The sequence below is a fragment of the Ambystoma mexicanum genome, chromosome 1p, assembly GCF_040938575.1.
Source record: "Ambystoma mexicanum isolate Mex_15411 chromosome 1p, UKY_AmexF1_1, whole genome shotgun sequence".
NCBI lineage: Eukaryota > Metazoa > Chordata > Amphibia > Caudata > Ambystomatidae > Ambystoma > Ambystoma mexicanum.
In genome coordinates this window covers 129,023,267-129,050,588 of record NC_090921.1, presented here as the reverse complement: position 1 = coordinate 129,050,588, position 27,322 = coordinate 129,023,267, and the positions used below count along the sequence as shown (strand labels likewise).

At 43.7% G+C, this 27,322-nt stretch overlaps 1 protein-coding gene across 3 annotated transcripts in view; it reads left to right on the top strand.

Annotated features, from left to right (window-relative positions):
* LOC138567068 (polyamine-transporting ATPase 13A3-like) overlaps positions 1 to 26,442 on the top strand; it is a 656,189-nt gene extending 629,747 nt beyond the window's left edge. For all 3 annotated transcript variants that reach the window (XM_069644931.1, XM_069644921.1, XM_069644914.1), the window contains 2 exons: positions 12,847 to 12,936; positions 13,607 to 26,442. In XM_069644931.1, the coding sequence (XP_069501032.1) occupies positions 12,847 to 12,936; positions 13,607 to 13,783 (267 nt within the window). In that variant the 3' untranslated portion in view covers positions 13,784 to 26,442. The remainder of the gene's footprint in view (positions 1 to 12,846; positions 12,937 to 13,606) is intronic.
* Positions 26,443 to 27,322: the final 880 nt, after the last annotated feature.

Genomic DNA, 27,322 nt, shown 5'->3' with positions numbered 1-27,322 from the left:
TTTTATGGGGTCGCCTTTTTTCGAAGCCCTCCACTCTTGCTTCATTACTGTTTAACATAAAAGTTGCTTTCCTGCTGAGTTGCTTTGCTGCTATCACTTTACCTGAGAGGGCCCACAAACCTCAAGTGGCCTGTCATGCCCCCTTACTTGATTTTCTTGAAGGTGGTAACATTTTTCGGTGTGTCCTGTGGTCCTTCCAAAGTAATCTCCGAAATCCTTTTGAACCAACATATTCAACTATCATTTTTTTTCTCCTCAACTGCCCATTGTTTGAATCCTTAAAGTGCACTAAGCTTTTACATGGCCAGAATGAGGGATTGCAGCATAGCCAACCAGCCTTTTGCTGCCTTTTGGGAACCCAGACAGGGTATGTCTGTCTCAAAGCAGTCAATCGCTTGTTAAATCTTGTGTGTAGCAGAATTCTTTGGCTAATGGCATACAAGCTTACTCCATGAAGGGTCTTGCGGCTACCACAGCCTTGCAGAGGAGAATGCCAGTCTTGGCTGCCACCTTACCTTCGCTCCATGCCTTCAAAAATGACCATTGCCTAGGCTTGCAAAATGGCCAAGATGCCTGCTTTGGAAGGGCAGTGCTTCAAAATGTCTTGGTGTAGTTCCGTTTTCCCCACTGGCCTCCCTCGAAGATGAGAATTGTGTGGGGGGTAGGTGGGAGCAATCCATCAGAAGAACAAATTACTAGTCTGGTAATGTCTTATTAATTCCCTACCCACTGATTCCTGCTCACCCGCCCAGCCGACTCCACACATGGGGAACTTGTCAATGTCTGAGGGAGGACGTTTTTCTCATTTCTAAAGCATTGGGGTGGTGGGCGGGGTGGGGACTATGTCCTGGACGTAGTGTGCTATATATAGGTTAAACTACACTCTGCTGTGAAATGTTTCAGTGGTAGCTGCTGCTTCAGAATGAATATCTAAGATGAGGAATCTGTGGGAAGAGAATCAATCAAAAAATGCATTAACAGATTTAAGTAATTTGTTCTTATAAGCTCTTAGCCAGAAGGGTTAGCGGGTCCGGGGAAATCTAAGTACTGTGTTCTATCGCAAATAGCCTCAAGAACAGAAATGATTTGAAAGATGGTACAGGAGTATTGGTTTTACATAGATCAGTTATGGGTGTATGAGAGTTGCAATAAGATAATAACTGGACTCACTAAAGACTGTCCCTTTCTCATCTCCTGTGTGTCTCTCAACTCTTTAGCCCAAGCTTCCCCATCCTAAAATGCAGGCAATAAGAGATTAGGAACATCTACTGTTGTTGATGCCATCTATGGTGAAGGCCTAATGGCCACAGCCTTGTCTGTCTGCGTTTTTACTATGTGGAACCTAGCCTGACATCCCACAAATGGATGATCTTTGCAATAGAAAATGGTGCCTTCCAAACACTCTGACTCTGGTCTCACACTGGCCTGCCTTTCTCACCCTCTTGTACTCCTCAACCTGCTGTCCTTTGCTTCCTTTGCCTTCCTTCTACCCTCCTCATCCCACTCTACTTTCACTCCCTCTCTTCTATCGATCTGATGTTGTCCTGTCTCACACCTGCTCTTTTTTCCTACTCTCTACTCCTCTTAAAGGAATGGTTCGCCCAAAAAATGTTATTGCAAAAAAAAGATGGGCAATAATAAAAAAAAAAATAGATTGGCACTTTTTTTTTTTAAGTCCCTATGTAAAATTTTGAGCACTTGAAGCTCAAAATTTACAAAAGCAAGCACATGGGGGCATCCATTTTGTGAAATGGATGCCCGCCTGTGCTCGCTTTTGCTTTTGCGGCACTAATGAAGGAAAAGCCAGCCAGCTGTAGTAAACAAAAGCTACCACTGGGTGGCTTTTCCTTCATTGGTGCTGGGACTCGGAGGACGCAGACCGGAGACTACAGGCAGAAAAGCTTTTCTGGGTTGGAGGAGCCCGGAAAACTTAGAAATTAAACCGCAGCTTTAAAAATGTATTTGTTTGCAGTAGCTTTTGAAGCTACCGCAAACATAAATACAACGTTATTGTGTTTGAAAACGCTGTGTTTTTTCTTTCTAAGTTTCTCAGGCTCCTCCGGCTCGGATGCCCCCATGTGCTTGCTTTTATACATTTTGAGCTTCAATTGCTCAATGTTTTACATAGGGACTTTAAAAAACAAAAAGTGTCAATCTATTTTTTTATTATTGCCCTTCTTTTTTCGCAATAAAATTTTTTGGGCAAACCATTCCTTTAACTCCCTTCTATTATCCACTATTCTCCACACCTTCTACTTTCAATCACCCTCCTTTCGCTCTCCCATTCATCCTTTTCCCTCACTCCAACATACTCCACTACTCTTGCACAAAGCCTCAATCACTACTCACTTCCCATACACACTGTTAAAGATTTTATTTTTGCTGCTTTCGTCTCATTGACCTCTTTGGGGAACACCCTTTTGCTTCGCTCGGTTTTAGCTGCTGACATTGGGTTTGAGGGGTAAGTAAAGCCTTAGGCTCTACTTCCTTTGCTCATTTTCATGGGGAAACTGATCAGTCCCTAACACTGTCTCCCTTAGTCAATTTCTTCTATTATAAAAGCTACATTCATAAGTGAAGTGTGGTTACGATATGTTGTATCCTTGCAACTATTTATTTTGTAACTTTGTGGTTACAAAGGCAATGTGTCCACCATGGGCTGGAGACAACGGATATTTTATACAGTGTTTTTGACTTCACTTGTGCACCTTTGCATTTTACTGCATAATGCCATAAAGAAGTACCATATACTCTAGAATGGCTGTGCCACAAGATTTACACCTGTCCTTTGTCCTTCTTTATGCTGTCTCGGTTCAAGAATTCTCATATATTGAAAGGCCTTTCCTGCGCAAAGCCTCTGCTTTCTCAGTCAAGCTGGTGGTGGTGGTGGTAGTGGGACTCTGGTCCATGTCCCTTGGTATCTATTGCTGGGAAGAATGTTTGGCCAGTGGCTGGCTATGATTGGATAGCCACTGACCGTTTGAATTGTGCAGATCCTTAGCTTTGATGGCCTGAGTGTGCTACCAGTCCAAATCTTGGATAAAAGGACTCCTCCTGCAGCCATTTGACAGATCGTTGGAGCCGAGACCCCTACGAAGAAGTGCAGACCACTGAACACCCAGGGAACACAGCTGCAGCTGACCAGCATCCTCTCCAGTGCAGTCCCGGTGAAGTCCTGCTCCTGTGTCCAGATCTCAAGAAGGCCTCCATCAGTGCTTCAACACATGGACCGGTGGTAACAACCAGTATCGACCACCGCTTGAGAATCCATGCCTGCCGAGTCTTCGGAAGTGTCCCTGGACCACACGGTAGACTGACCAGCTGTACCTTGCTGCAGTCATCGCTGTTCTGAGTGCATTTTTGGAACTTGGATGATCTTCAAGATGTGCTACAAGGCTCCTGCATTTTCAACCTTTTTCTCTCAATGGAAACCATGCAAGAGCTGTTCCTTTATTTGTCAACCGAAGATCGCCTGACCATGTTAACTCCCATTGAATCACGTATTTGCTCCCTAGAGGCCTCTGTAGTTTGCCAGCTCCACAGAAGTCTTATTTCTATCTCAAAGATGATCAGCTGGAGAGTCCCTGGAACCCGAACTACAAGTACTGTGACAACCTGAGACTAAATTCTACATATGAAAACTACCAATGCACCCACGACTCCTGGGCCTCTCACGACCAGACCAAGTACATACGTCTGTGGCCCCGATGGATTCCGAAACCCTTGAAGTGGTCTCTGAGAAAATCTGAGTATTGTGGAGGGTTGTATGTATACATATCGGTTTCGTCCGCCCCCCCCCCCCTCTCCATAAGGTTACCTGGGCCTTAAGTCCTGTCCCTATCTCGCTTTCCTGACGGAGATCAGTGGTGGAATCAAGGATCCCTCCCTGGGCCTTCCCTAAGGTGGTGGAATTGAGAGAGGCACTCACCTGAACGTTTCCAAACTTTTGGAACACTTAATTGGAACCACTGGCATTGGTAAATCCAATAGCAAACCTACCTTCTAGTGGAATAGGTGACTTTAGGGAGCTAGGCCCCATTCTATCTCTGGGTTGGACTTACTAAGAGTTAGGGAATTATATCCTTGCTAAAGTGTTTTAACTCTGATTTGCTACATTCATTACTTACCTCAGTTGTACTGGTTTTGAATGAACTGTTTTTCTCTCTCGTGTGTGTGTGTCTGTCTGTCTGTCTGTCTGTCTGTCTGTCTCAGTGTCAGTCACACGCTCACCTGATTCCCGCAGAGGCGCCGGTCTTGACTGGGTGAATGCCGTATCTTCAAAGGTGATGTGTAACACACGGTTGGCTCTTTGGGCTGGACCTCTGTGCACTGTATGTCTGACTCGAAGAGTAAGATGTCTTAGGTAAGTGAACGCCGAGCTCTCCATCTGCCTCGGGGCAGGGTGCCGTAACCAGTTTCTTCACTGGATAAGGGTGCAGGCCTCTTGACCTCAGAGGACTGCTGTCCGTCGTTAACTGCACGAACGGTAAGTTCTGGGCACTTCAAATGTCTTAAAAGTCTTTTGTAATGATAGCTCTTGTTTTGCAGGGTTCCGGCGATGGCGGATGGCGGGCTGTTGAGAGGTGAGGAATAGAAGCGCCTGGAAGCACGTAAGTAAGCGCTTGTAGCCTGCTTCACGATGCGCACTAACTGTCCCTTTTATCTTGCAGGTACAAGTTCGGAGCTTTAGAGAAGCTGAAGGGTGCTGGAATACCCACTGGATTCGGCGTGGGAAGGAGTAATGGCACGTGAGTAATAAAGTTGCCCAATGTCTTTAAACGCACCTTCTTTTGTCTTTCAGATGCGGGATGCAGCGCCGAAGGCCTCCGGAGCGTGCGAAGAGCTGGTAAGCTTTTGTCTTTCAGATGCCGGAATGCAGTGCGAGGCGTTGGTGACAGCCGATGGACCAGGTAAGAGATGCGCTGCCACTGAAGACCGTAGTGCTAACCTGTTCTTTCTTGTCTTTACAGGTGCTGCTGAAGACTGGATTCCAGGATGGTAAGCCTTTGTTCCCTTAGGCCCAGGATCAGAAGCAGAAGACACGATGAGCGTTCTGCTGCAGAGAATGCAGAATAACGCAAAGCAAGATTCATCCATCGGGTGTGGTTTAAATAGCCTCCTGTAGTGCTTAGGTGTCTCCTTCCACAGCCACGCCTAGGTAAGAAAAGAGTTCCTGCTTTCCAGAAGAGTTCCAGTGTTCTGAACCTAGGGAGTGGCTCCTGCCCCACCCAACAGGAAAAGTAGTCCCAAACAGAAGAGGATCAGGGGTTCAACTGGCAGGTAAGTAAGCAGCATGGTCTGCTGCAGGTAAGTCCACCCAAGCATTATGAGCCCGGCGCTTCCAGCGCTGGGACTGGGCATCTTTATGAGCCTGGTGCCACTGGCGCCAGGACAGGGTCCAAAAGGTCCCAATTGGGACTGGCTGACACTCGGAACCGGGGTTATGGGTCTGCTTCCAAGGGAGTCGGGCAAGTCCTGATCTTTTGGAAGCAGAGATCATGACAGTGTGTGTGTGTATATGTGTATGTGTGTATAATATATATCCTTGCTTAGTGTATATTTTAAAGTCATAAATCATTGGATATTGTTGTACTTGCCTGTCTGTGTGTTTTTGTAGCCCTAGAACATCTCTCAGCCCTCCTGAGTCAGGCCTTGCATCTCCGATACCTACCTTGATTAAGTTTGGCTTCACTTCAGTGTTTTTCCTGTTCACCATAATTGGTTGGCCTATCGATTACCATCTTAACACATGCACTCTCGCACCCAAGTACCACTCTTTTACCATCCAATACCTCACATTTAACATTTTCTGTTAGTCTCCTCCATCCTTCCACCTATTCCGCCTCCTCCCCGTGACCTGACCCAAACAACCCACACTGCCCTCTGCTGCTTGTTCCATTTATAGGGCCTCTTGCCCAGTTTGGTAGTGTTGCCCCCCCTCCTCATTGGTTACTGCATTGACCTGGACCCCTGGCTGATCTTTAGGTCTTTCCCTTTGGGGGTCTGGCTTTCCAGGTTAGAAGTTTCAAATAGTCCTTAATTGCCACAGCTGTTTCACTTACAGGTCTTGCTGGTGTAGGCATGACATACCCTCCGTGTTTGCCTTCTGCAGTGGAGAAGCATACTCTTCACCTGTGTAGACTTGTTCCAGCAGCTCTGCATCTTTGTTCTCCTCTCGATGGGCATCTCACTGGTCCGAGTACTCAAACCTGTAGTTCTGGTAGACCAATGAGACAACCCGAGCCAGCAGAATGCAATGTAAGCATGGGGTAAATAAGAGTTGAACTTAACTTGCAACCAGGCACATGAGGGGGGCAGAGACTGGGACTCTCCAATCTCTCTCTGATTCTGAGGCTCTGGCAGTCACCCTGGTAGTCGTCCTGCCCCTGGTTAAGAGAGGAATCCCATCCCCCCACCTCTTGACAGTGTTGGGTTCCTGTCTGTTGTCGCAGTTTATTAGGCAGTCACACAACACTGGGAGTTTCTCTTCTCCCCCCCACCCTCCATGTCCCAGCAAGGTGGCATGTTCCCAAAGCACTTATACAGGTTCAACTTTAGTGATGCTTCCAACCCGTCTCGCACCACCCCAACAAACAACTATGCCACCAATGGGCTAGGAACCAGGCCGGTTATAATAACAATATATATATTTATTTAAGGTTTGACAAAATGGAATAGCAACCAAAACCCCAACCACCAATACTGTGGCACTACATAATATCCACTCCAAATTACTTTCCGTTATTAAAGCAACACAGGTAGAATTTTGAAGTATGCAGTTTTGGCTTTATTTTTTAGAACGGCAATGTTTGAGAAAGAAACTCAATGGAAAAATCGTTTTTTTGCTTTTCTTTGAAAAGCAAGTTTTGGAAAAGGAACTCAAATGGGGAAATCCTTTTTTAGGCTTTTATTTGAAAGACGAGGTTTGGAAAAAAACTTAAATGGGGAAATCATATTTCAACACACATTCAAAGGACATGCTGCGCTCTGCTATTCTGGTTTGGGATGCACAGGAATAAATGGGAAATTTAGTTTTGCAACACGCATACAAATGAGATGTAAGGCTTTGTAATTCTGACTCTGGAATCACTGGGAATAAATGAGAAAATGTGTTTTGAACAATTTGTTCTCCAAGGAAATGCAGTGTTTGGAGATTCTGGTTTTGGGGACACTGGCACATTCAAATGAACAGCAGGGTTACCCAATTACATTACAGACTAGTCATTTATAGTGCACTGGGATACTCCTTTGTCAATTTAGAATTTTGACAGAAACTTAATCCTGTGATAAATGACCCAATGGGAATTCATTAAATTATGTTAGTTAAATGTGCTAAGGATCTACACAGCTTACCCCCTTCCCATAATTTAATAGAAAGGACTCATGTTTAAGGCAGGCTGTTCCCAATACAATTCCATTTAAATGGATAGAGTGATTTTCTATAGTGGAATTCATTTGAATTGGATTTAATAAAATGACCCAACGGTCTTCCCAGTACCACTCCCTCCCCTATCCGCTATGCAAGATGGAGATTAAGGCTGGCAGTTCCCCCCCCTCCCCACACACACGTGGGAGGCCTTGATTATGGGGCATCTATGGAAACAATAGGCCTCCTCTGAAGAAGGCCCAGATCTGGTGGTTCCATGTGTTAAAATTGTGGGAAAAATGGCTGTGGACACAAATTTGTGTCAAAAATGCAGTGGTTTTGGCGCTGCTAAAGGATGTGGGGGACACCCCTGCAACCCTCAAACCCATCATACCATTTAAGGGGAGCGGGGAAAACCCCTGCAACATCCGCTCCCCTTAAATGGTGTAATGGGGTACACCTTTAACGGGTCAAACCACATTTTTGATGCAATTTTATCACTGCATACCAATCTGACTAGGGGTTTCAGTCAAGGATTTTCACTTGCACTCAGACTTCCTCTGGTTCCTCTGATGGGGTCCCAGCTATCTTCTAGATTTCCCTGTCCCTGTCTCAATGCAAGGATTGAGGCCTCTCTGCTAGTTGTTCCTCGCAAGAGTCCGGCAGTAGACTACCTCCAGGAATAAAGTGCAAAAAGCTGGTTCTGATGCAAAATTGACCTCTTATAGGGCTGATGCCACTCCTACATTATCATAATTCCCACAGTAAGGATTGGCTAGATCTCTCCCTTCACCTCACACCAACGTACACTTGCTGCTGATAGGACCAGGAATTTGGGGGCAGGGGGGTGTATGATGTATGCTGAGGGAGGAGTAAAAATACAGAATTTCAAAATGACAGGTGGGTTTTATCTTTTTTGGGTTCTGAAAATCTAACATGGCAGCTATGCTAATTTTTCATATAACTACATGAATCTATATATTTTTGGATTCTACATTTTATGGCGAATCGGACAATATTAATTTTATTTCGGCAAGCCCTTCCTGGGCAGAGCTATCATTTTTCACACTTTGTGGCTGCGCCGTAATAGTTGCAACTCTGACACTACATACTTCCAACATTAATTTCACAGCCCATCACTCTATCAATTTTTCCAGTTCCTCAGATATATGAAAATGCTAGAATTATAATTTTGATCTTAACTTAAATTGCATCCATCACACACGTTTTGTGTTCATATGGTCCTGATGGGCTCTTTATACCCTTTAATATGAATCTGGGTTGAGCTCACTGGAACAAACTATTTTCTTTTTATTACAGAAAAAGGAGTCCAATGTTATTCAGTGGAACTGCTTAATAGGTGCTCCTAGTTTCAGTGTTATGGCCCCCTACCATTTCTTCCCTTAAGTTGCATTTATCTCTAAACATGTGACCAGGGCATCTGCTCGGGCCAATGTTCATTCTACACCCTTCCTCCTTGGCTTCAAAGGCCTTTGCTCAGAGCTAATGCACAATTTATGGGGAGGTTTGACCTTAAGGGTCATTGCTGTTGATCATATCTGTAAATACTATACTTTTTATCTACTTCTCTGTATATCCTAGCGTTTAAATTGAAAACCAGACCTTTTTCTCCTAGGGGTCATTAGCCAAAGGTCTTGGTCAAGTTCTCAAAGGCACAGACCTTTCAGTTCAGTGGGGAAAACACCAGCTGCATGCACACTTCAGAAAATACAGCTTTAAATTGACAAGATGTGCTTACATCTAACATTTTAGCAATATATTTGGGCATGGGGTTTAAAATACAATCTTTCTTTTCTACTATATTAGAACAGAGGAAGTTTAATTCTTAATCTAATGCACACAAATAGGCCATAGTTGACATAAGAAACCAGTGTCACTGCTACAAAAAGGAAATGGGCCTTTCTCTTTACAGGCTGTCATTTTATATGATAGAAATTAAGACTCTTTATTCCCGAGAAACGCAATCTGTCACTTCACTTTATTTCTTAATGTCAGGCATCATTCCTCCTTATCTTCCAAATGCACAGTGCTTCTTCAAATGTTTTTTTTTCTTTCCACGTGCACTGCTACAGTTTTACATAATTTCTTTCCATTTCACTAGATGTAATGTCGAAATCCCTGTTTTGTACTGGCTTTTATATTTCAATGGAACCACACATTAGCCAGCTTCACTCTCACAAAGGGGCCTAGCGTGGCCTCTCCATCTGTCACTGATGCCTCCTTTTTACCCCACACAGTTCACATGAATCTTCTGTTTTTCATAGGTACAAGGTTCCTTCCCTTAGTGATTTTGAATTTCCAAATCAAGCAATCTATGTTGTCCTCCAACCCTCCCGTCTCCCCATCTGAATTCTGTAGCATTTACCAGAGGGCAAACTAGCCTCTTTGGCAGACCTAGGGCTCTTTCTAAAAGGTTAAGAGTTTCAGAACTTGGCTCGATCTAGTTCATCTGAATGTATTAAATTCCAAAAGGACACACTCATTGAGAATAATGGTCTCTGAATTTCACCTAGCCCAAAAAGTTAATTACCCTGTGTTTTTTCCACCTCCTCATCCATCTAAGGCTATGAAAACATTACATAGGTTGGCCCTATAATCCAAAAGTCAATTAATATGATGACCCACCACAACAGACTGCATTACTAAAGAGACGGCGATGAAAATGCTGATCTAACCACTTGAGTACCCTGGCAAGTAAGTGAGCTCTCTAGCTCCCAAATTACCCTGAGGTGCCTAATTTTATTTGCAAAAAAAGTGCACAATCCAAACAGCATTGGTGGAAATGAACCGATTTTTCAGCACCATCATCTGGAGTCAATTGTTGGTCATCCATTGTTTAACCTCAAGTAGGAAATCCTCTAAATGGGAAGAATTCCCCTTTGCATCAGTTGTTTTAATGTAAATCTGTGTGTCATCAGCATAGGAATGAAAGGGTAAAAGATATTTCCAAACAATAATCCATAGACATTGCAAATAGATATTAAATAATAATGGAGATCTGTGCCACAGTCTACACTTGATAGGGGTGGGATGGTCTACTAAGGAACCTACTTGGACCATTTGGGACTAAGGAACCTACTTGGACCATTTGGGACCTGCATTTCATAAAACCGCAGAACTGTGAGTTAGCATGGTCGGTCATACGAACAATATTTTTTAGGCAAGCAAATGGAACAGTATGATCCACAGTGTTGAACACTCCAGAGACATCCAACATAAGTCGCAAGAACACATTACCTTCATTAGCATATCTAATGAAGGTAATGTGAAGGAATATCCCACTCCAAAACCAGCGCTGATTCGATTTCGTGCTAAGGACGAAAGCCTCATTGCAATGAATCATATGATTTTGTTATACAAAATGCAAAAGTTTCTAGGATCCTGGCGATCCAGAGTCAGGGGAAAAATGCTCAATACAGTGGGATCTAATGCAGCCTTTTTTTAAGGGAGGAGAGATTAAAACTGTTTGAGGGAAGATTGCATACGCAATGACGAAACCAGCAATTGATTGGGTATGAAAGTGGTTTCGAAATACAGAGTACAAGATGCCGAGCCACAATGGCTGGAAACAAATTTAGTTTTTATTTTGGCATTGGGTTCTTCAATAAATGAAGGGCTGTGTCCTTTGTTACTTCCTGGAAGGTAAATAGGGAGCTGAAGAAGCCATAGGCCCCCCCATATCTTTACCCAGGCGTGAAGAAACATCCTTCAGGAGCATTTTTCAAATTAAATCCAGTTTTGCCGTAAAATTCTTTCGTTTGCCAGTTGTGAAGGAGTGAAACTTTGCAACAGGCAACTTGGGTTGAATAATTATTTGATTGGGAATCGCTCTTTGGGCTTGTTCAAGGCAAGGTGAAACTGATCATGAAGAAAGGGATTTGAACTTTGATATAGCTTTTTTTGTAGCTTTGGAACATGTCCTTAATTTGTGATAACATTTGGGAGTCAAGGGCTCGAGTCAAGTGCTCGCCATGTATGATTTTGTTGTCTGCTGTACGTTTTCGTCAGCCATGTTCCAGGCCACAGATTCCTCACCCAGTGTGAGCCAATCTCCCACTCTGGTGCCCCGCTTTAGCCTGTAGCCAAGCAAAGTGATTAATCTGTCGCTATTTGGCATAGTATAAAGCCTACAACATAACATATTGCTGTGCATGCAAAACACTGATTCTGGGGTCAATTGTCTCTGGGCTTTCTCTCTCAGAATCAAAGGTTGGGCTCTGACACCCACAATGCAGCCTTGTTCACCTCAGCCAAGGAGCAAACCCCCCAACTATTCTGGGGTATGTTCACTACTCTGGGCACCCATTGTGCCTCTGACTACTACGATGGAAGGGCTGGAGAAGCTGAGTGGGATCCACCTTGTACTTCCGTAGGTTCGGGTATGGAGTAGGCGGCTACCTCTATTACCCAGACATCATCTAACTTCACGGGGAGTAACCTTTTGTTGTAGTCTCCTGGAACTGGCTATGAAGGGTATCAAGATGCTCAGCACCATGGATAACCTTTCCAACTCTCATACCACCCCTATATCAGATTATATAGAAGTCTGGAGGATCACTTAAGAATCTGGAGAACTTGTGTTACAAGGAAGCAACTGCTACTCGAGTCTTGGGTTCTTTTATCCCTGAAACAGGAATGTTATATGACCAGTCGTTTCTCACAATACAGGATGTTATTGTGATTATGGTATTTGAATGCAGGCATAGCTTTTAGAATCAACAGAGCGCTTTATAAGCCATAGCGGGAAGTACACAGTGTGGGAAATAGATCACAAAGGATCAGTACAATGGAGCAGTGACCTAATATGGGAGTGTGGGCAATTTGGCAACAAGGGATCTACTTGCAAATAATGGGTTGCAGATTTTCCAGGCTTGGCTTAGGTGGGGAACGAAGGGAGTGTGGACCTAGGTGTTGGGGAGGTACTATTCTTTGGTGAGGAGGGTCTTCATGTTGCATCTGTCGGGAAGGGACATTCCTTTTTTAAGGGAACCAAGTGTCTAGAATTGATCATTAAGAAACACTTGGGATGGTACACCATAATGTTGGAATTCTGGTTCACTATTCGGCACAGTTATTGTGCAACACAATGGATAATTTAGTGGCTAGTTAACCCAATCAGTAGTGATTAAAATATTGTTTAGATTCAATGGACAATTTATGCCACCTGAAACCTTCACTGGTAGTTCTACAGTAATCTTCCAAGATAGCGGCACCATTCATAACGTAACAACTCTGGTCCTTGGACTTCCAACAGAGACTTTATAGAACAAGAGGGTTTTGTTCTAATGTTTATGGCATTGTTCTTTTGTAAGGGGGAAAAGCACAAGGGGTATGAACAAGAACAGACAAAGGGACTATGTCTATCCTGTAATTTTGATCTTCCTTATTCCCTTTGTACCATCATGAGAAGAAAATCTGGCAGATTGTTAAATGAGATTTCTTTTCTCTACTCTCACCAGGTTTATGTCTGCGACTACGACCTACTTTGGCAGCGCCTTTGCTACACAAAGAGGACCTATGAGTACAGGAGCCGGGTAACATACCCGCAGGTATGGTTGATGCCTGAACTGGCCTGAGTTCCAGATTGGGAGTGTTAGGATAGAATTGAGTAGGTAAGGAGAGACTAAGGCATATGATAGCAGGACTTGAGGGGAATGTTTAGAGACCATTAATCTCTTGTATAAGACCTCTCAATTTTTACCATTAAACTCTTGTAGATACTCTGACTCTAAATATCTGACCAGTAGCCTTGCCTTTTCATCTTCCTCTGTTCCCGGGAACTCTTTTGCCGACTGTCCAGGATTAATGAGGTAACATTGGCCTCTGCAAGCCTATTGATGCCTGGCCTCCACACTAAATCCACACGCTTCCAATTTCTGCTGCTTCTTACTCCACTCACCTGCTCTGCCAAATGATTGTTGTGGTTTATGGTGCGCTTTAAAAATAATCTTCCGAAATAAACTGATGGATAGCTCTGCATATTTGAATATCTTCTGTACTTTAGCATTTGTAATTATTTGTATGAGCAAATTCCTAAGAGCGTAGCTGTTAATTGATGCTGTAGATCTCTGCATTACAAATGCCAGCTGATGGCATGATTCGGATAGTCTGTATTGCTGTCTTTGCATCTTCTTATCTCCCATCTTTTATTGGTGCTCCCTTTTGTGTTTCTCACTTCCTGTCCACAATTAATGTAATGTTCACATTGTGTCTTTGCAGCTGGAACTTGATGAACTGGCCTCCGCCTATAGCAGGCGGCTCTGCTGCAGGCGCAATGCTCCACCCAAAGCAAAGTACAAATGGTTGGCCCAGGAACTGCTGGAGGATCCAGACTGGCCCCCACAGCCGCAGAGCAGCACCAAAGCCAAAGTCCCCCCCGCAGAGAGCTGCACATAGAAGGGGTTTATGGGGTGCAAGTGGACGAGTGGGAATGTTGAAGAAAGTGGGCCCCATTGGAACCTTCTGATGCCTTCCCATGGCCACACTGGGTTGGAACATTGCACATCATCACAAAGGCCATCATGTATTTATTTGTGGGAACTGTCAGTCGCATTTTGTCCCTCAGATGGCCCTTAAGCTTATAATGGTACATTAAGCACTTACTGTAAAGTATTGGCCTAGGTACTCCACACACCCACATTAGTCATGGGGATCAGAGGCCAGTGCAAGGACTGAACGAAATGTCCACGTATGGATGGACATAGCACACTATTTACTACCAAAGCCACAAAGAAAGGGGTGACGGACGCATTCCAGAAATGGGGAGCAGTGGAGATACAAACTCGGTTAAGTTATTGGTACGCCGACATGGCACTTTGCACTTGAGAGGGACTGTGTGTAGTGTGGTACTGGCAAGCGAAGGGCTTTCTGGCACCAGACTGCTCATTCCCTGAATGTGGTTATCCCAAACTACATAAACTTGAAAGACATGCCCAGAGTACGTTGAAGAGTATCTGTTTTGTTTTTCTATTTGCTCATGATTTTTCTGGCTGGTCTAGGTTAATGAAAAGTTCATACAGCAGAGCAGTACGTGCCCTGTATATTATGAAGAATGGCCATGTGGGAATCCCCTGCCTCCTTCTGTCAGTGTAATGTCAAGTGAACAAGCACCAAGCTTCATGAGGAAATACAAGGAACAGATTTTAGTCACATAACTGTTGGATTACAATGTGCTTTCTGTGTCTGTCCTTGTTGCATATATTTTTGGTATGTATTCCTCATGGTGGGAGCCATGGCTTTGCTGAGGGTTTGTTAAACTTTGCAGAATCACTTTGCATGAAAGAAAATCACCTGTAATAATAGAACTGTTTGCTTTCAAATTGTTTACATCTTGAAATACCCCTCTGGCGCCAGACTGTAATCCTAAAACTTAAGCACCGGTGCCATCAACAACTAAATTGACCACACACTTATTCTTGCTTCACCCCCTTGCGCTGGTGTCCATCACTGGATGCAGGGGCATTCAGATAACATATTTATTGCTTATGTCCTTTAGAGAGTTCCTTTTCCTGTCCCCGCTTGGCCTCTTGGAAGCCCCAAGCTATTGGAGTGCCAGAACAATCCATAGAGCATATTAACTTCTTTTCCCCTCAGTGCTTCCTGATGGATCTCTTGAAAGACACCTTGTAATTTTGAGGTCAGACCTGCCTTGCCAAGGCCTACAAGTCGGGGGCAGGACTGCTTGATTCAGTATTGATAGGAAACTGATTCAACATATTTAACATTCTGAAGACTGCCTGCCTCTTGCCCAGCCTCAGTTTACCATGCTCTTAGTATCACTTTTGAACCACATAGGCGGCTTTCTGTGCTAAAGACTCCACTTGCCTCATGGTGTGGTCCTTAGTTCCGCAGCTGGTAGTTTTTGTTCAGAAATGTCACTTGTTCTGGATTGGGATGTTTCTTCTGCTCTTTCCCACTGGTACTTGCAGACATCAAATGCTTTTGACTGAGTCAGGGATCATTGTTTTCGGTGCTTACGTCACAGAATATTTGTGGGTTGGTTCCCTTTGTGGCCTGGGCTCCATAGCCCGTGAAGGCCTGTTCTGCACCTAGGATTGGTTTGGGGTCGCTAGAGCTTCAAGCTGAACTTGGGTATTAGTCCCACCTGGTCTCTTGGTTTCTCTTCTTTTAGCAGATGGCAGAAATGTCTGTGCTTGAAGCCTCAGTCCATATATTTTCTAATCTACCATCGGGCATGCAGTTTCTCCAGGCTGAGACTGTTTCTTTTAATATTTAAGTGCCTGTACTACATCTGTAGGAGATATGGCCATCACGATTAATAGATTCTTCTCTCACGTTTTGTTGCGCAGGAAACCACACGAGGTACGTTCTTTCAAGTATTTATTCAGTATAAGCAGGATACATATGTGAGAACCCCAACCAGCACTGCATCACATATCCAACTGAATCTAACACAAAACATAACAAGGCTTCCAAAGCAGCCCTTTCTGACATCAGCTTTCTAGTGACCAATAGCAGCATGTCAGGGATGCACATCAAATCCATAGCAACTACTGTACAATCTCTTAATACTAACAACTCATACATAACACACCCCTCTCCCTTATTTACAAAAATAAAATATACAAATGCATTTTAAGGATATGTACATACAATGCAGATTGAACAGACAGTACAATACCTATTTTCTTATTTTAGCAACTCTCGATAAATTCCAAATTTGACCACTTTCAATTCTGACAGCTCCCTTGAATACTTGGGCAACTCTAACTGGATCAGAGTACAAAAGATCCCCCTTTTTATTGATTACAGGTTTCCTTATTCTGATCCAATCGCCCACCTCAACCACAGTTGTCTTCCTCATTGGAGCTTTCTTATTCATTTTCTTGACCCATTTTTCCTTTCGTTCATCCATTCTCATCCTCACCTCCTCCACCACTTTATCTGTTTCTCTCGCTCTACCCAGCCACGCAGGTGACAACATAGTATTCCCTTTTCGTCCTCATCAGTTCAAAAGGACTCACTCCCGTTTCCACATTTGGTGCCATCCGCAAATCATAGACGTTCTTTAACTGCAACTCTGCGGTCACTACCAGATGCACTTGCTCCTCTAATTCCTTCCATTACACATCGATTCAGTCTTTCAACCATACCATTTCCCAGTGGATAATACAGTGCAGTTTTCTTATGCATTATTCCACATCTGAGCAAATATTCTTGAAACATTTTGCCAGTAAATTGTGGACCATTGTCTGCGAGAACACTCCTTGGCAATCCTTCCCTCTCAAAAATACTCTCTAGAAACGCCACAACAGATTGACTTGTAACATCCCTCAGGATTTTAAATTCCGTCCACCTCGAAAACATATCTATTAGGGCAACAACAAATCTTCCTCTCCATTTACCCATATCAACAGGACCCAGAACATCAATGGCAAGATCCTGCCAAACACCTTCCGGTGCCAGTTTTTCTCACTGGTTGAACCACAGCTGAAATATTCTTTCTCGATTTGATGCAAATTGCACATTCGCCAACTACCCTCAATCGCACGATCACAAGGCGGCCACCAATAATCTGCCTTTAACTTCTTTAGTCTTGCTGACACCCACGTGACCCTGGTGAGCAATTTCCACCAACCTTACACTCAAACTTTCGGGAACCACGAACTTGTCCCAACGATATAGTAGTCCATCTCTCACTGACAATTCCAATCTCACTTCCCACAGCGATCTTTCCTCTCCTGATAACAATCTCTTCTCTGGCTAACCATCCCTGACAAATCCAATAATGCGTCTCCACTTCTCATCAGATTGTAAAGCTTCAATCCACTCCTCCTTCTGTATCACCCCTTCTGTGGTGATAAATACCATATTGCCAACATCTATGTATTTGTCATCTTCTCCACCATTGTTGCTTCCTACTCTCAATCTTGAAGCATAATCCGCCTGTACATTGTTTTTGCCAGGTACAACTTCAATCTTAAATTTGAGACATTGTAACCTAGTTACCCAGCAAGCGACTCTCCTTGAAACCTTATCTAGCCCTTTGCTCTCTAAAATTGCCTTCAATGGTTTATGGTCCGTTCTCAATGTGAATTCTTGACCCCACACAAAATTCTTTAGTTTCTCAATCCCCCAATGACATGCCAATGCTTCCTTCTCTAGGACCGAATAGTTTAGTTCGGCTCCCTTCAACATACGTGAAGCATGCAACACCACTTCCTCCATACCGTCCACACCCACCTGGGACATCACAACACCAGTGCCCATGTCACTGGCATCTACAGAAAGAATAGTTCTTCTCTTGGTGACATAGCTAATGGTTTTGCCAAATCAATTTATTTTATTTCATCAAATTCCTTCTGGCAATCTTTATTCCATTCAAATTCCACACCCTTCTACATCCTCCTCAAACTTGTCACTCTTTCCGCATAGTTTTCTACAAAGCGATGGTAGAACTCTATGGTACCTAAAAACGACCTCAATTCAGTTTTGTTCCTCGGGGCTTGCATCCTTTATTAACTTGTCCATGACCTTTTGGAAGACTGATGAAGCAGATATCAACCCAAAAGGGATGCGACGGAATTGATAGATACCATCATATGTAATAAATGCTGTGAGTTTCCGTGATTCAAAATCTATTTGGTGATATGCACTTGCCATGTCCAATTTTGCAAAGAACTTAGCATTTCCAATTCTACTCAGTAATTTTCCCATGTTGGGAAAGGGATGTCGATCCGCTAGAACACACTTGTTCAATTCTCTCAAATCTATACAAACTCGACTCTCCACTAGGTTTTTTTACTACTACAACCGGAGAGATCCACTCTACAGCTTTGGCTGGTTCAATAATACCTGCCTTTTCCAATTTCCTCAATTCCTCCTTTACTGCCTCACGCATAGTCATGGGCAACGGTCTGAGCTTTGCACATACAGGCACATTACCATCCATAAGCGTAATATTGTGCACCATACCTCTAAGGCATCCAACACCATTATTAAAGACTTTCGGATACCTCACTATCAAGTCATTCATTTCATCACTCACGTCACCACTCCCCATCACATTACCAATATTTAATACTTGTTAATCACTATTTGGGTCCAGTCTAATGCCCAAACCTTTGTTCCCTCCACCCAAGTAAAGTCTCTCCCTTCCTTGCGACATATATTTTACTGTATGTCGTCCTCCCTTTAAAACTGAAATGGGCCATGCAACATCCCAACAGCTCTATCCTCCCACCATTATAATATCCAGGATTCTTATCAGCAGGGATTAAATCTTCCATCTGACCATGTACCACGTTTTCATAAGTCGCTCTGGACATCAACGTAATCTTCGAGCACGAGTCTGCTAACATTTTGACGTTGTCCATTCACCTTCACCCAAGCAGCAGGATGTTCGCACTCATCACCTTCTGAACATTTCACCATATTAACTGTGACAACCTCGCTCTCAGACTCTTCACCTTCTCCTGATGACCCCACATCACAATCCTCAACGAACATGGTTACCTTTCCTCCACCAATCCGGTAGTTTTTACAGCAATTTTCAAAATGCCCCCACCTCTTACATAAATTGCAATTCGCTCGCCTCCCTGGACACATTGGAGACGTTGATAAATGGCGTGCACTTCCACACCTAAAACACATACGATCATCTCTCCTTGGGCCTCTCTGGCCAACATCCTTCTGGGTGTTTTTACCACCCACTTGGCCTAGACCTCCCCCACCTTTGCTTTGCACACTGTCATTCCCCTTCGCATATTTGTTTTTCGGTTTTCTTTTTTCCTTAGCTCCCTCTTTGTCACCAATTTTCAAGACTTCAGTAACTTGCAAGGCTTTTACCTCCCTAGTACCTAACTTCGCCACACACTGCAAGGTATGCTCTATTTTCTTAGCAATACTTATGACTTAGTCTAGGTCGGGATCATCCTTCAGCCACACTTCCTCCCGAATTTTATCATTAGAGCAATGTAACTTGAACTGATCCCTTATGTGCTCATCCAACCCCCCCACCAAATTAGCAATTTAATGACAAGTGTCTCAGCGCTGTAATGTACTCTTCTACAGTCTCGCCATCATGTTGGAATCTCATTCAAAAAATGGTATCGCTCCAAAACGGTGCTGATCTTGATTCAAAGTGTTTATCCAATTTCAGTAACGCTGAATCAAAATCATTTCCACCCCCTTCCATATCAAGCTCCGCAACATCAGGTAGCGTTTCATAGATTCTTTGCCCTTCATAGCCCAAAAAGTGCATCAACATGGACACTTTCCTTTCCGTGGACATTCATTGCCACAGGTCGCCTTAACGTAATGTAAAAATCCCCTTTTCCATGGACCCCACTTAATCCTAGGGGGGCCTGGGGTGGGCATGAACATCAGAGGCCCTGGTACACCCGACATAGCCTTAACAAATACTATGCAGGACACTACACTCCAATAGGTGGCAACGTCCCAATACATAAAATACAGTGGTCAGTACCAACAGGTGCTTATAGTTCTATTGCTGCGTTATGGAGTCCTTCAAAGTGCAGTGAGGCGTGTGGACCAACCTGTGCCTCTCCTCACCTGTGTGGCGCCAGAACACAATTCTCCTTCACAGCTCCACGAATCAATCCAGCAATCACTGCTGCTCAAAGCAGACACTCCTTCCTGGCCGCCTTCCCCGATGGGCCCTGGGCGGGGAGCGTGCAGAGAACAGCTGATACTTCCCCAAATCGGACGCGATTTAAGATATGTTGTCACATGACCGGACTTTGCTTTCCCAATCGGATGCTCACCGTAACACGCACAGCACTCTGTCACATGATCCGCGTGCAATTTCCCTTGAGAAGGAAAACAGCGTTGCACCGCCTCCTCACAGGAGCGTAGCACTGACACGGGCCTTCCTCACCTGGAGCTCCGTCCAGCTACTGGCCCGCCCCGCGCCTCATCCAGCCTCCAGGAAGCAAAAGGAGGCCGCTGTCCGTTCCCGGTCGTCTCCCTCGTAGGGATGCTGGGGCAATCCGCCAAAGCGAGCGGTCCCGCTCCTCGCCGTCAGACAGCAGCTGATAGCGATTGCTCCCTTCCACTTGTGCGGGCCAGCCTACGACTTCACTGGTCAAGGCACTTTTAGTTGCTGTGCCGGGTGTCGGAGGTTTGCCCTCTCCGGCAGCTATCAATGCGTGGGGCCTCAAAGTAGGACCGGGCGGGCAACGGTCGTCTCCAGGGAGGCACCGACGGTCGGGGGTCTCGACACTCAAAGGGTCACTTCCTCACGCAGTTCTGCTACTCGCCATCCCATCCTCGTCTCCAATGTCGCGCAGGAAACCACACGCGGTACGTTCTTTCAAGTATTTATTCAGTATAAGCAGGATACATATGCGAGACCCCCAACCAGCACAGCATCACATATCCAACTGAATCGAACACAAAACATAACAAGCACAAGGCTTCCAAAGCCGTCCTTTGTGACATCAGCTTTCTAGTGACCAATGGCAGCATGTCAGGGATGCACATCAAATCCATAGCAACTACTGTAAATCTCTTAATACTAACAACTCATACATAACAACGTTGAATTGCATCGATGTGGTGTATTGCAAAGTCACATTTTGCTTGAGTGTTATTCCTTTGCTGATGGTGGTTTGGGATGTAAGCCAAGGTTAGACTGCCTGCCTGCCTGCCGTTCTTGGTGGTTGGTTTATGCACTGCTGCGTATCTACAAACCTCTTTCTTGCCACAAAGCCATTTCAAAATCATGTGGTCACAGAGGTAATGTCATATGCTGAGCACTGGAATTTGTAGCGGCCCACGTGGCTTCTTTTTCTTTGTACATGGCTTTGGTTTGTTGATTAAAAGCTCTGTGATGGCTTTATTCTATTTTGACACCGTAAAATGTGTATTATCAGTGCAAGCCTTCAAGGAACGGGTTCTAGGTGGGCTTCTATATTTCATTGTGGATGACTGGTGAACTGAAGCCACCCTGCGTTTGTTGCAATCCTGCTTCACGCGTTTTCCTTGGACTTAAGGATACATGACAGTCTACATTGTATTTCTGAAATGGCTTTGTTGGTTGAAGTCCTTCAATTGGTAATGCACACTTGTTACTGCTGGGCCTCTTGGTGTGTGGCTTCAGGTTTTTGTTGCTCTTATATATAGCAACCTCTATTGGCCTCTCCTGATACACTCGTTGTTCGCCTTTCAGAGAGGGTTGGTCCATTGTGTGCAAATTAAAATTACAGGCCGCTGTGGTGGTTGAGTCTTGGAGATGGTTCACGTCTGTATTCTCGGTTTCCCTAGATTCTTCTGAGTTTGCTTGCCTGCGGTTCTCGTAACTAGGTCTTCCTGCTGTAAGGCCCAGAGCTTATGCACAGATCTATTTGGACCCAGTCTCCTGCCATTCATATTTTTCTTTATTACCTATCTTGTAGCTATTGTCATAAAATGACCGGTCAACCAACATTTGCTCTGATCTTCAATTTCTTAGATTATTGTCGGGCTTACACTATTATTTATTTCCATTTGTTCTGATCTACTAATATATACTGCCATCTCTCTTGTTTCTGCCATCCTGAGCAGGAGCCTTGCTTTACTCATCTACTTATGTGCTCATTTTATGGATTGCAGAGGTTAGAATGAGCAAGCATGAAGGTTTCTGTTAATGGCAGGCCAGCATCACGTGCTCAGTCACCATGACTGTAAACCGAGATCTAGAAGGTTGAGAGGCATCCAAGCCTCTGATTTGGGAAGCAGCCACCTAGGGATTCTTCAAGGTGACAGCCTAGGGATATCCTTGTATTTTGGCCAAGACCCAAGCTTTACACTCTGGTGTTCAGGTAGAAGAAAGATTTCACATTTAAGTTAAAATGCATGTCAGAAAGGTTCTTAATTGAATTCCTCGGGTTGCAGTTTGCCAGACCAGTATCTGCGACCAATTTTCAAAGATGTGAAGCAAGGGCAAATGGGTCTATTATAAGATGATACTGGAGAGTTGGATATTTTTGGACCAATATTCAGCATCTCTTTCAGCTCCTAGATATAGAATGAGTTCATTAAACATTCTTCCACGCGCCACATAGTTTTCTAAATGTCCTCCTCCACTGTCCACACACCTACTGCCCTAAAATCATGCTCCTGTCTTATAACCATTCTTCTCCACTCCGACCACTCTTTCCTGCCACACAAGACTTTGGTTTCCTTGCAATTTCCAAATCATAGAAAGGTTTCTTGAGTCGAAGTCCAATGATTGCAGATATTTCCAGATGTAAACTGTGTGCTTCCATTGGAGGCAACCGCCTAATCCTAATGTCCCATCCTGAACTTGAAAATCCTCAAAATGCTGCATTATCTTTCAGCGTTGCTGTGTAGTTTACGCTTGTGTCTCCAGACACCAAGGGATAAACCACATAATATCTGAACCTATAAAAAAGTGCCAGCCTTGGCAAACTAAGTTTCTAAGTTTCTGGCTATTTGGCAGTGCTTTGGGAATTGGGTTCTAAAACTTTGCTTTACTCCCTTTGCTGTGGCTTGCAAAGCATCCTGGGGAAATGTTCTTAACATGGGCAACACGTTATACAGCTATGAGGAACGAGCTTTCTGAGAAAAGCAACATTTGCGTCGGTTGAGACAAAGAACGAAGCATAAAATGTGCACATAGGTTAGCGTTCAAGTTTCGACTTCTTTAATTTTGTGTTGTCCAGAAGAGGACGTATTGGAAAAAGTGCTAGACATTATGTGCTTGCCCTGTTAAGCTTACACCAGCAGTGGTATTCATTACATTATTTACACTAGTCTGCATAGGTATGCAGGCATGCCTGTTGAAAGCAGTTCTACAAATTGAACTCTTTCAAAGATGCATACATTTTTTGTTCATTTGGTTTAAAGGGTTTTTGACCTAATTCAATCTTGCTGTTGTATTTTTCCCAGTAAAGGAGTATTATTTGTGTGTTGTAAAGTTGCCAATCATCACTGCCACTTGGTGCCAATGCATTTGTCAACTTGAGTTTATTTGAAGCTTTTCTTCTGTGAAAACAGATTCAAAAGTGCCATTTGCGCCTACCTTACCTCCAGGTAGCCCTACAGTCTTGTGTTGATCAAGGCAGTGCCTCGTCTCCAAGACCACAGTTAAACATGTATGCTTCCCTGCTAAGCCTGCATGTTTCCCTGCTAAGCCATCTAGTGTTCAGCTTTACATACTGCTAAGTCCATACATCACATCACTCATTTTGTTCTCACTCTTGCATTACTTCCTGCTTTACCTTATTTTCTTTGCACCATTGTAGAGCTAAACCTTCTGATGTCACTCTTACGTCATAAGTATGTGCCCTCCACTACGCTGCTTGGTCTTCTGCTAACACCACTACATGCCGCAGCGAGGGGAGACAGCGTGGGTATGGTTTTAGTGTCTTATGGTTAACCTTTGCCCCAGAGTAAATAGAATACTCCCATGCAGTCAAGTTCACTGCAGCATCAGCTGTTGTGTTGCTTTCGGTTTCCCATATATGTTCACCTAACTATTTATAAACTGCTGAACAGACAAACGTGTGCTAGCGTTGCATAATCTCATCTGTTTTCAACAGCTACGAAAGGGAAACCGTGGGTTGAATGTCAATATTGAAGATGGTGAATCTTTGCAACGTGTGTGCAATGATTTTATAATCTGTGTTGCTATGTAATTTGGATTTCTCCCATAGCATGAAATCCTAACAGTATACAGTTATCAGAAACCACAACCTGTATGTAATGTTCAGACACGCTTACAGTGTTTTTGAAAATCCTTTCAGCATTGTTCGTTGGAAAGGATTTACCTTCGTATTTTTTGCATATGTGGTGCTGCTTTGTAAGGTTTTGGGGGTGTTTGACCAAGGAGAAGAGCACGTTTCTTTACCCGCTTGCCCATCTGCTCCCATGTAGAATTGGTGCCTGCTCAAATACTGTTGTGAAAAGGTCTGCTGTATCTTGGGCCTGGGGTTACACAGGATACCTTGTCGATTGCTTTTCTTGTACTGGGCCATTGTCCGAAAGCCCATGTCATAACTGAATACAGCAGAAATCATTTAGAACTACTGTAGTGGAATTTCCAGCAGTGACTACATAGGTCATAAGGACCTATAAAGGTTTGCTTGGTATTGAAGTGCTGCTAAAACAGGTTTTTTTAAAGTTTCGAACGGTACACAAATGTGTGATGTAAAAATAGATGTATATGTATAAATAATAAGATCAACCAGGCAGGCGAAGACTGTTATCAAAAATCTACGACCAAGGAAAAAGGGACATTTTACATCCCCTGCAGGTCTCCATTCTTGGGCCAAGCAGGGAGGCCCTCCAGGATTTTAAACTGATCATTCTCTTGAAATCATCCCATTTCAATAGGCATTCAACATTAATTTTCCAACCATTTCAACAACAAATAAATTCCCAAACCATCTGCCTGTGGCTAGCTTAGTCACAGTTCCAAGGTTTTGTAGCTGGGTGAGGATTTTTAGTTTAGATTCTGGGGCTAGAAAGGTTTTCGTGGCTGCAATGCTAATTGTCTTTCATTCTCCCTTTCATAACCTTCTAATACATTGAACCGTAAGGAGGAAAGTCTACCAGAAATCCATTGTAGGAGAGTAGAGCACTCCTCAAAGGAGATAGGCTCTCTATACACCCTCCTATCTAGCCAGATGATCAGACTCACTATATTGTGCCCGTCCATTTTTACTAGTATGTCGACAGTGCTGCACTGTTAACCTCTTTACCGAGGCACCTGTGGCTGATGGCAACCAATTGAGTGGGAGACTCACACACCCATTGACCTTTTGAGAAAATGTTTCTAATTTTTTTTGTTCCAAAGCAGTATGATCATGTCGGGGAATCAGACCGAAGATCGTAGAAATATAGGAAAACTCAGACGACGAGAAGCACAAACCACATCACGCTTGTATTTCTGTGTTAATTGATTTCCTTAAATGCTTAACCCTGTTTGTGGTTGTGTAGTGTTTGCCCTCTTTTTGAATGAGCATTGAGTTTACATGCATTGAGTTTACATCTAGAAATGAGTTCCTGGTAGAGCGTAAGTGGCCCTCGGCAAAAAATCGAACGCTGATGTATATGTTCTCTCCTCACAGTACAGAGACAGTAGTGAGAAATGACAACCCTCGCCTTTAGAGGAAAACCCATGAGGAGACCAAGATTGGTAGGGTATGGTGACCATTACCTCTTCAACATATTGGGCGCAGATCAAATAGATTAGGGGTGATTGGAGTAGAAACCAGCCTACCCTTTCACACTGTAAACCTGGTTCCATTAAGGAGTGTCTTCAGTCTCTCCTCTGCTTAAACTCCATAGGAACAGCAGAGGGCATATTTCAATAGCGTGACTAGTGTCACCATTACAACCTTTATATCTACCAGTTGCCCTATCTCCCGGCCCAACGAGGGCTGGTTTCCAAGTGACTAGCCAAGAGAGCTGCCATCAAAAAGCTTCATGGTGTCAGTAATGGATCATGTGGTTGTTCAAATATTGTTTGGTTCGGTTTTCAGGCACTCCACTGAAAGTTCCAAAACCGTTTGGTATTGGTTGAGGTGGGCAACTCTGGAAGATCTATACTACTTCTACCCCTGCATTATGTATCTCTTCAGGGTAGGATTCTTCTATATGAAGCCAAGGTACTTATATGGAGCAGATCATTTATGCAGGGCAGGTTTTCATAGAAAGTGCATTCTGCATCTTTTCGTTGTCCCAGACAGATGTAAGATTATAAGAAATATTTTAAGAAACGTCGTAATGTAAATTTTAAAATATGCGAATATTTGTAGATAAAGCATTCTTTGTATTGGAGATTTTTTTTATTTGCGATGCTGGCTTTCTGCAGGCTTTCTTGGTTTTTATTTATTGAGGAATAACTTGTAAAACTTAAATTATTGAACTGAGGGGGGGAGGGGAGGTGGGGTAGACTGGGAGGAAAAGAAGGGAAAGTTTGAAAAGATGATTTTATTTTGTTACACCATTGGGGTTCTGTGGGCGGTGGGAATGCGTACACGAGGACATGACGGTCACTCGTGTATTTGAGAATCATAATAAAACCGTAAGCTGTAGCATTTCAATAAAGTGGAAATGACAAATGAGTTTGACTTGTTTATTTAACAACTTGGTCTTGAGCTGATTTTTGTCAAGGGGGAAGGGGAACGGGTGCAGCCATGAACAGCTGATTTACCAATATTCTAGACAATCCAATGCTTGAACTTCAAAAGGAGGTAAGTCATCTAGGCCTCACATGTCATTAAAATATTTTATCTGGCAAGGTTTTTTATCTCCTGTCTACATAGATTAGTACAGCTGTATCTGATCGGCACAGGTGATAAGGAGGTTTATCTGGACTTAAAAACATTTTTAAGTTGTAGGCAGGGCTGTAGTCAAAATGGCGTTCATATAGAGTATGTTTACAATCTATATATGATATGGCATTTATCACGTGCCTATACTCAAGTATTTCAAGGCGCAACACTGCAAAGGAGGGGGAACAGAGGGAGGACAAAAAACAATGATCTTACTAGGCCTTTGTGACATTCAGAAGACGCAAGGGAAGGGGAGGGGAGGGGAGAAGTGCCGGGGGGCGGGGAGGAGGATGGAGAAGTGCAAGTCAAAGCAAAAAAAGGAAACGAGTTGTTCAGCCAACGGGTGGCAAGTGTAGGTGCACATAAGTGCAGATGAGTGTCTAATAAGTGCAGGAGAGGGGACTGTAGTGTTACAGATGGAGGTAATCAAAATGGGTCCCCTTTTTTGTGTAGGGGGCTCTGTGGATGAGGACAAACACTAAGACCAACATGCAGTGTCCACAGATAGCTACGCTAATCCGGCCTGATGGTGAGAAGAAGGCATACGTGCGCCTAGCACCGGACTACGATGCATTGGATGTGGCTAACAAGATTGGCATCATCTAAACTGCTGCCTTGGTACCTGTACAGTTAAGAATAAAATTATTTAAAAAAAAAAAAAAGATAGCTA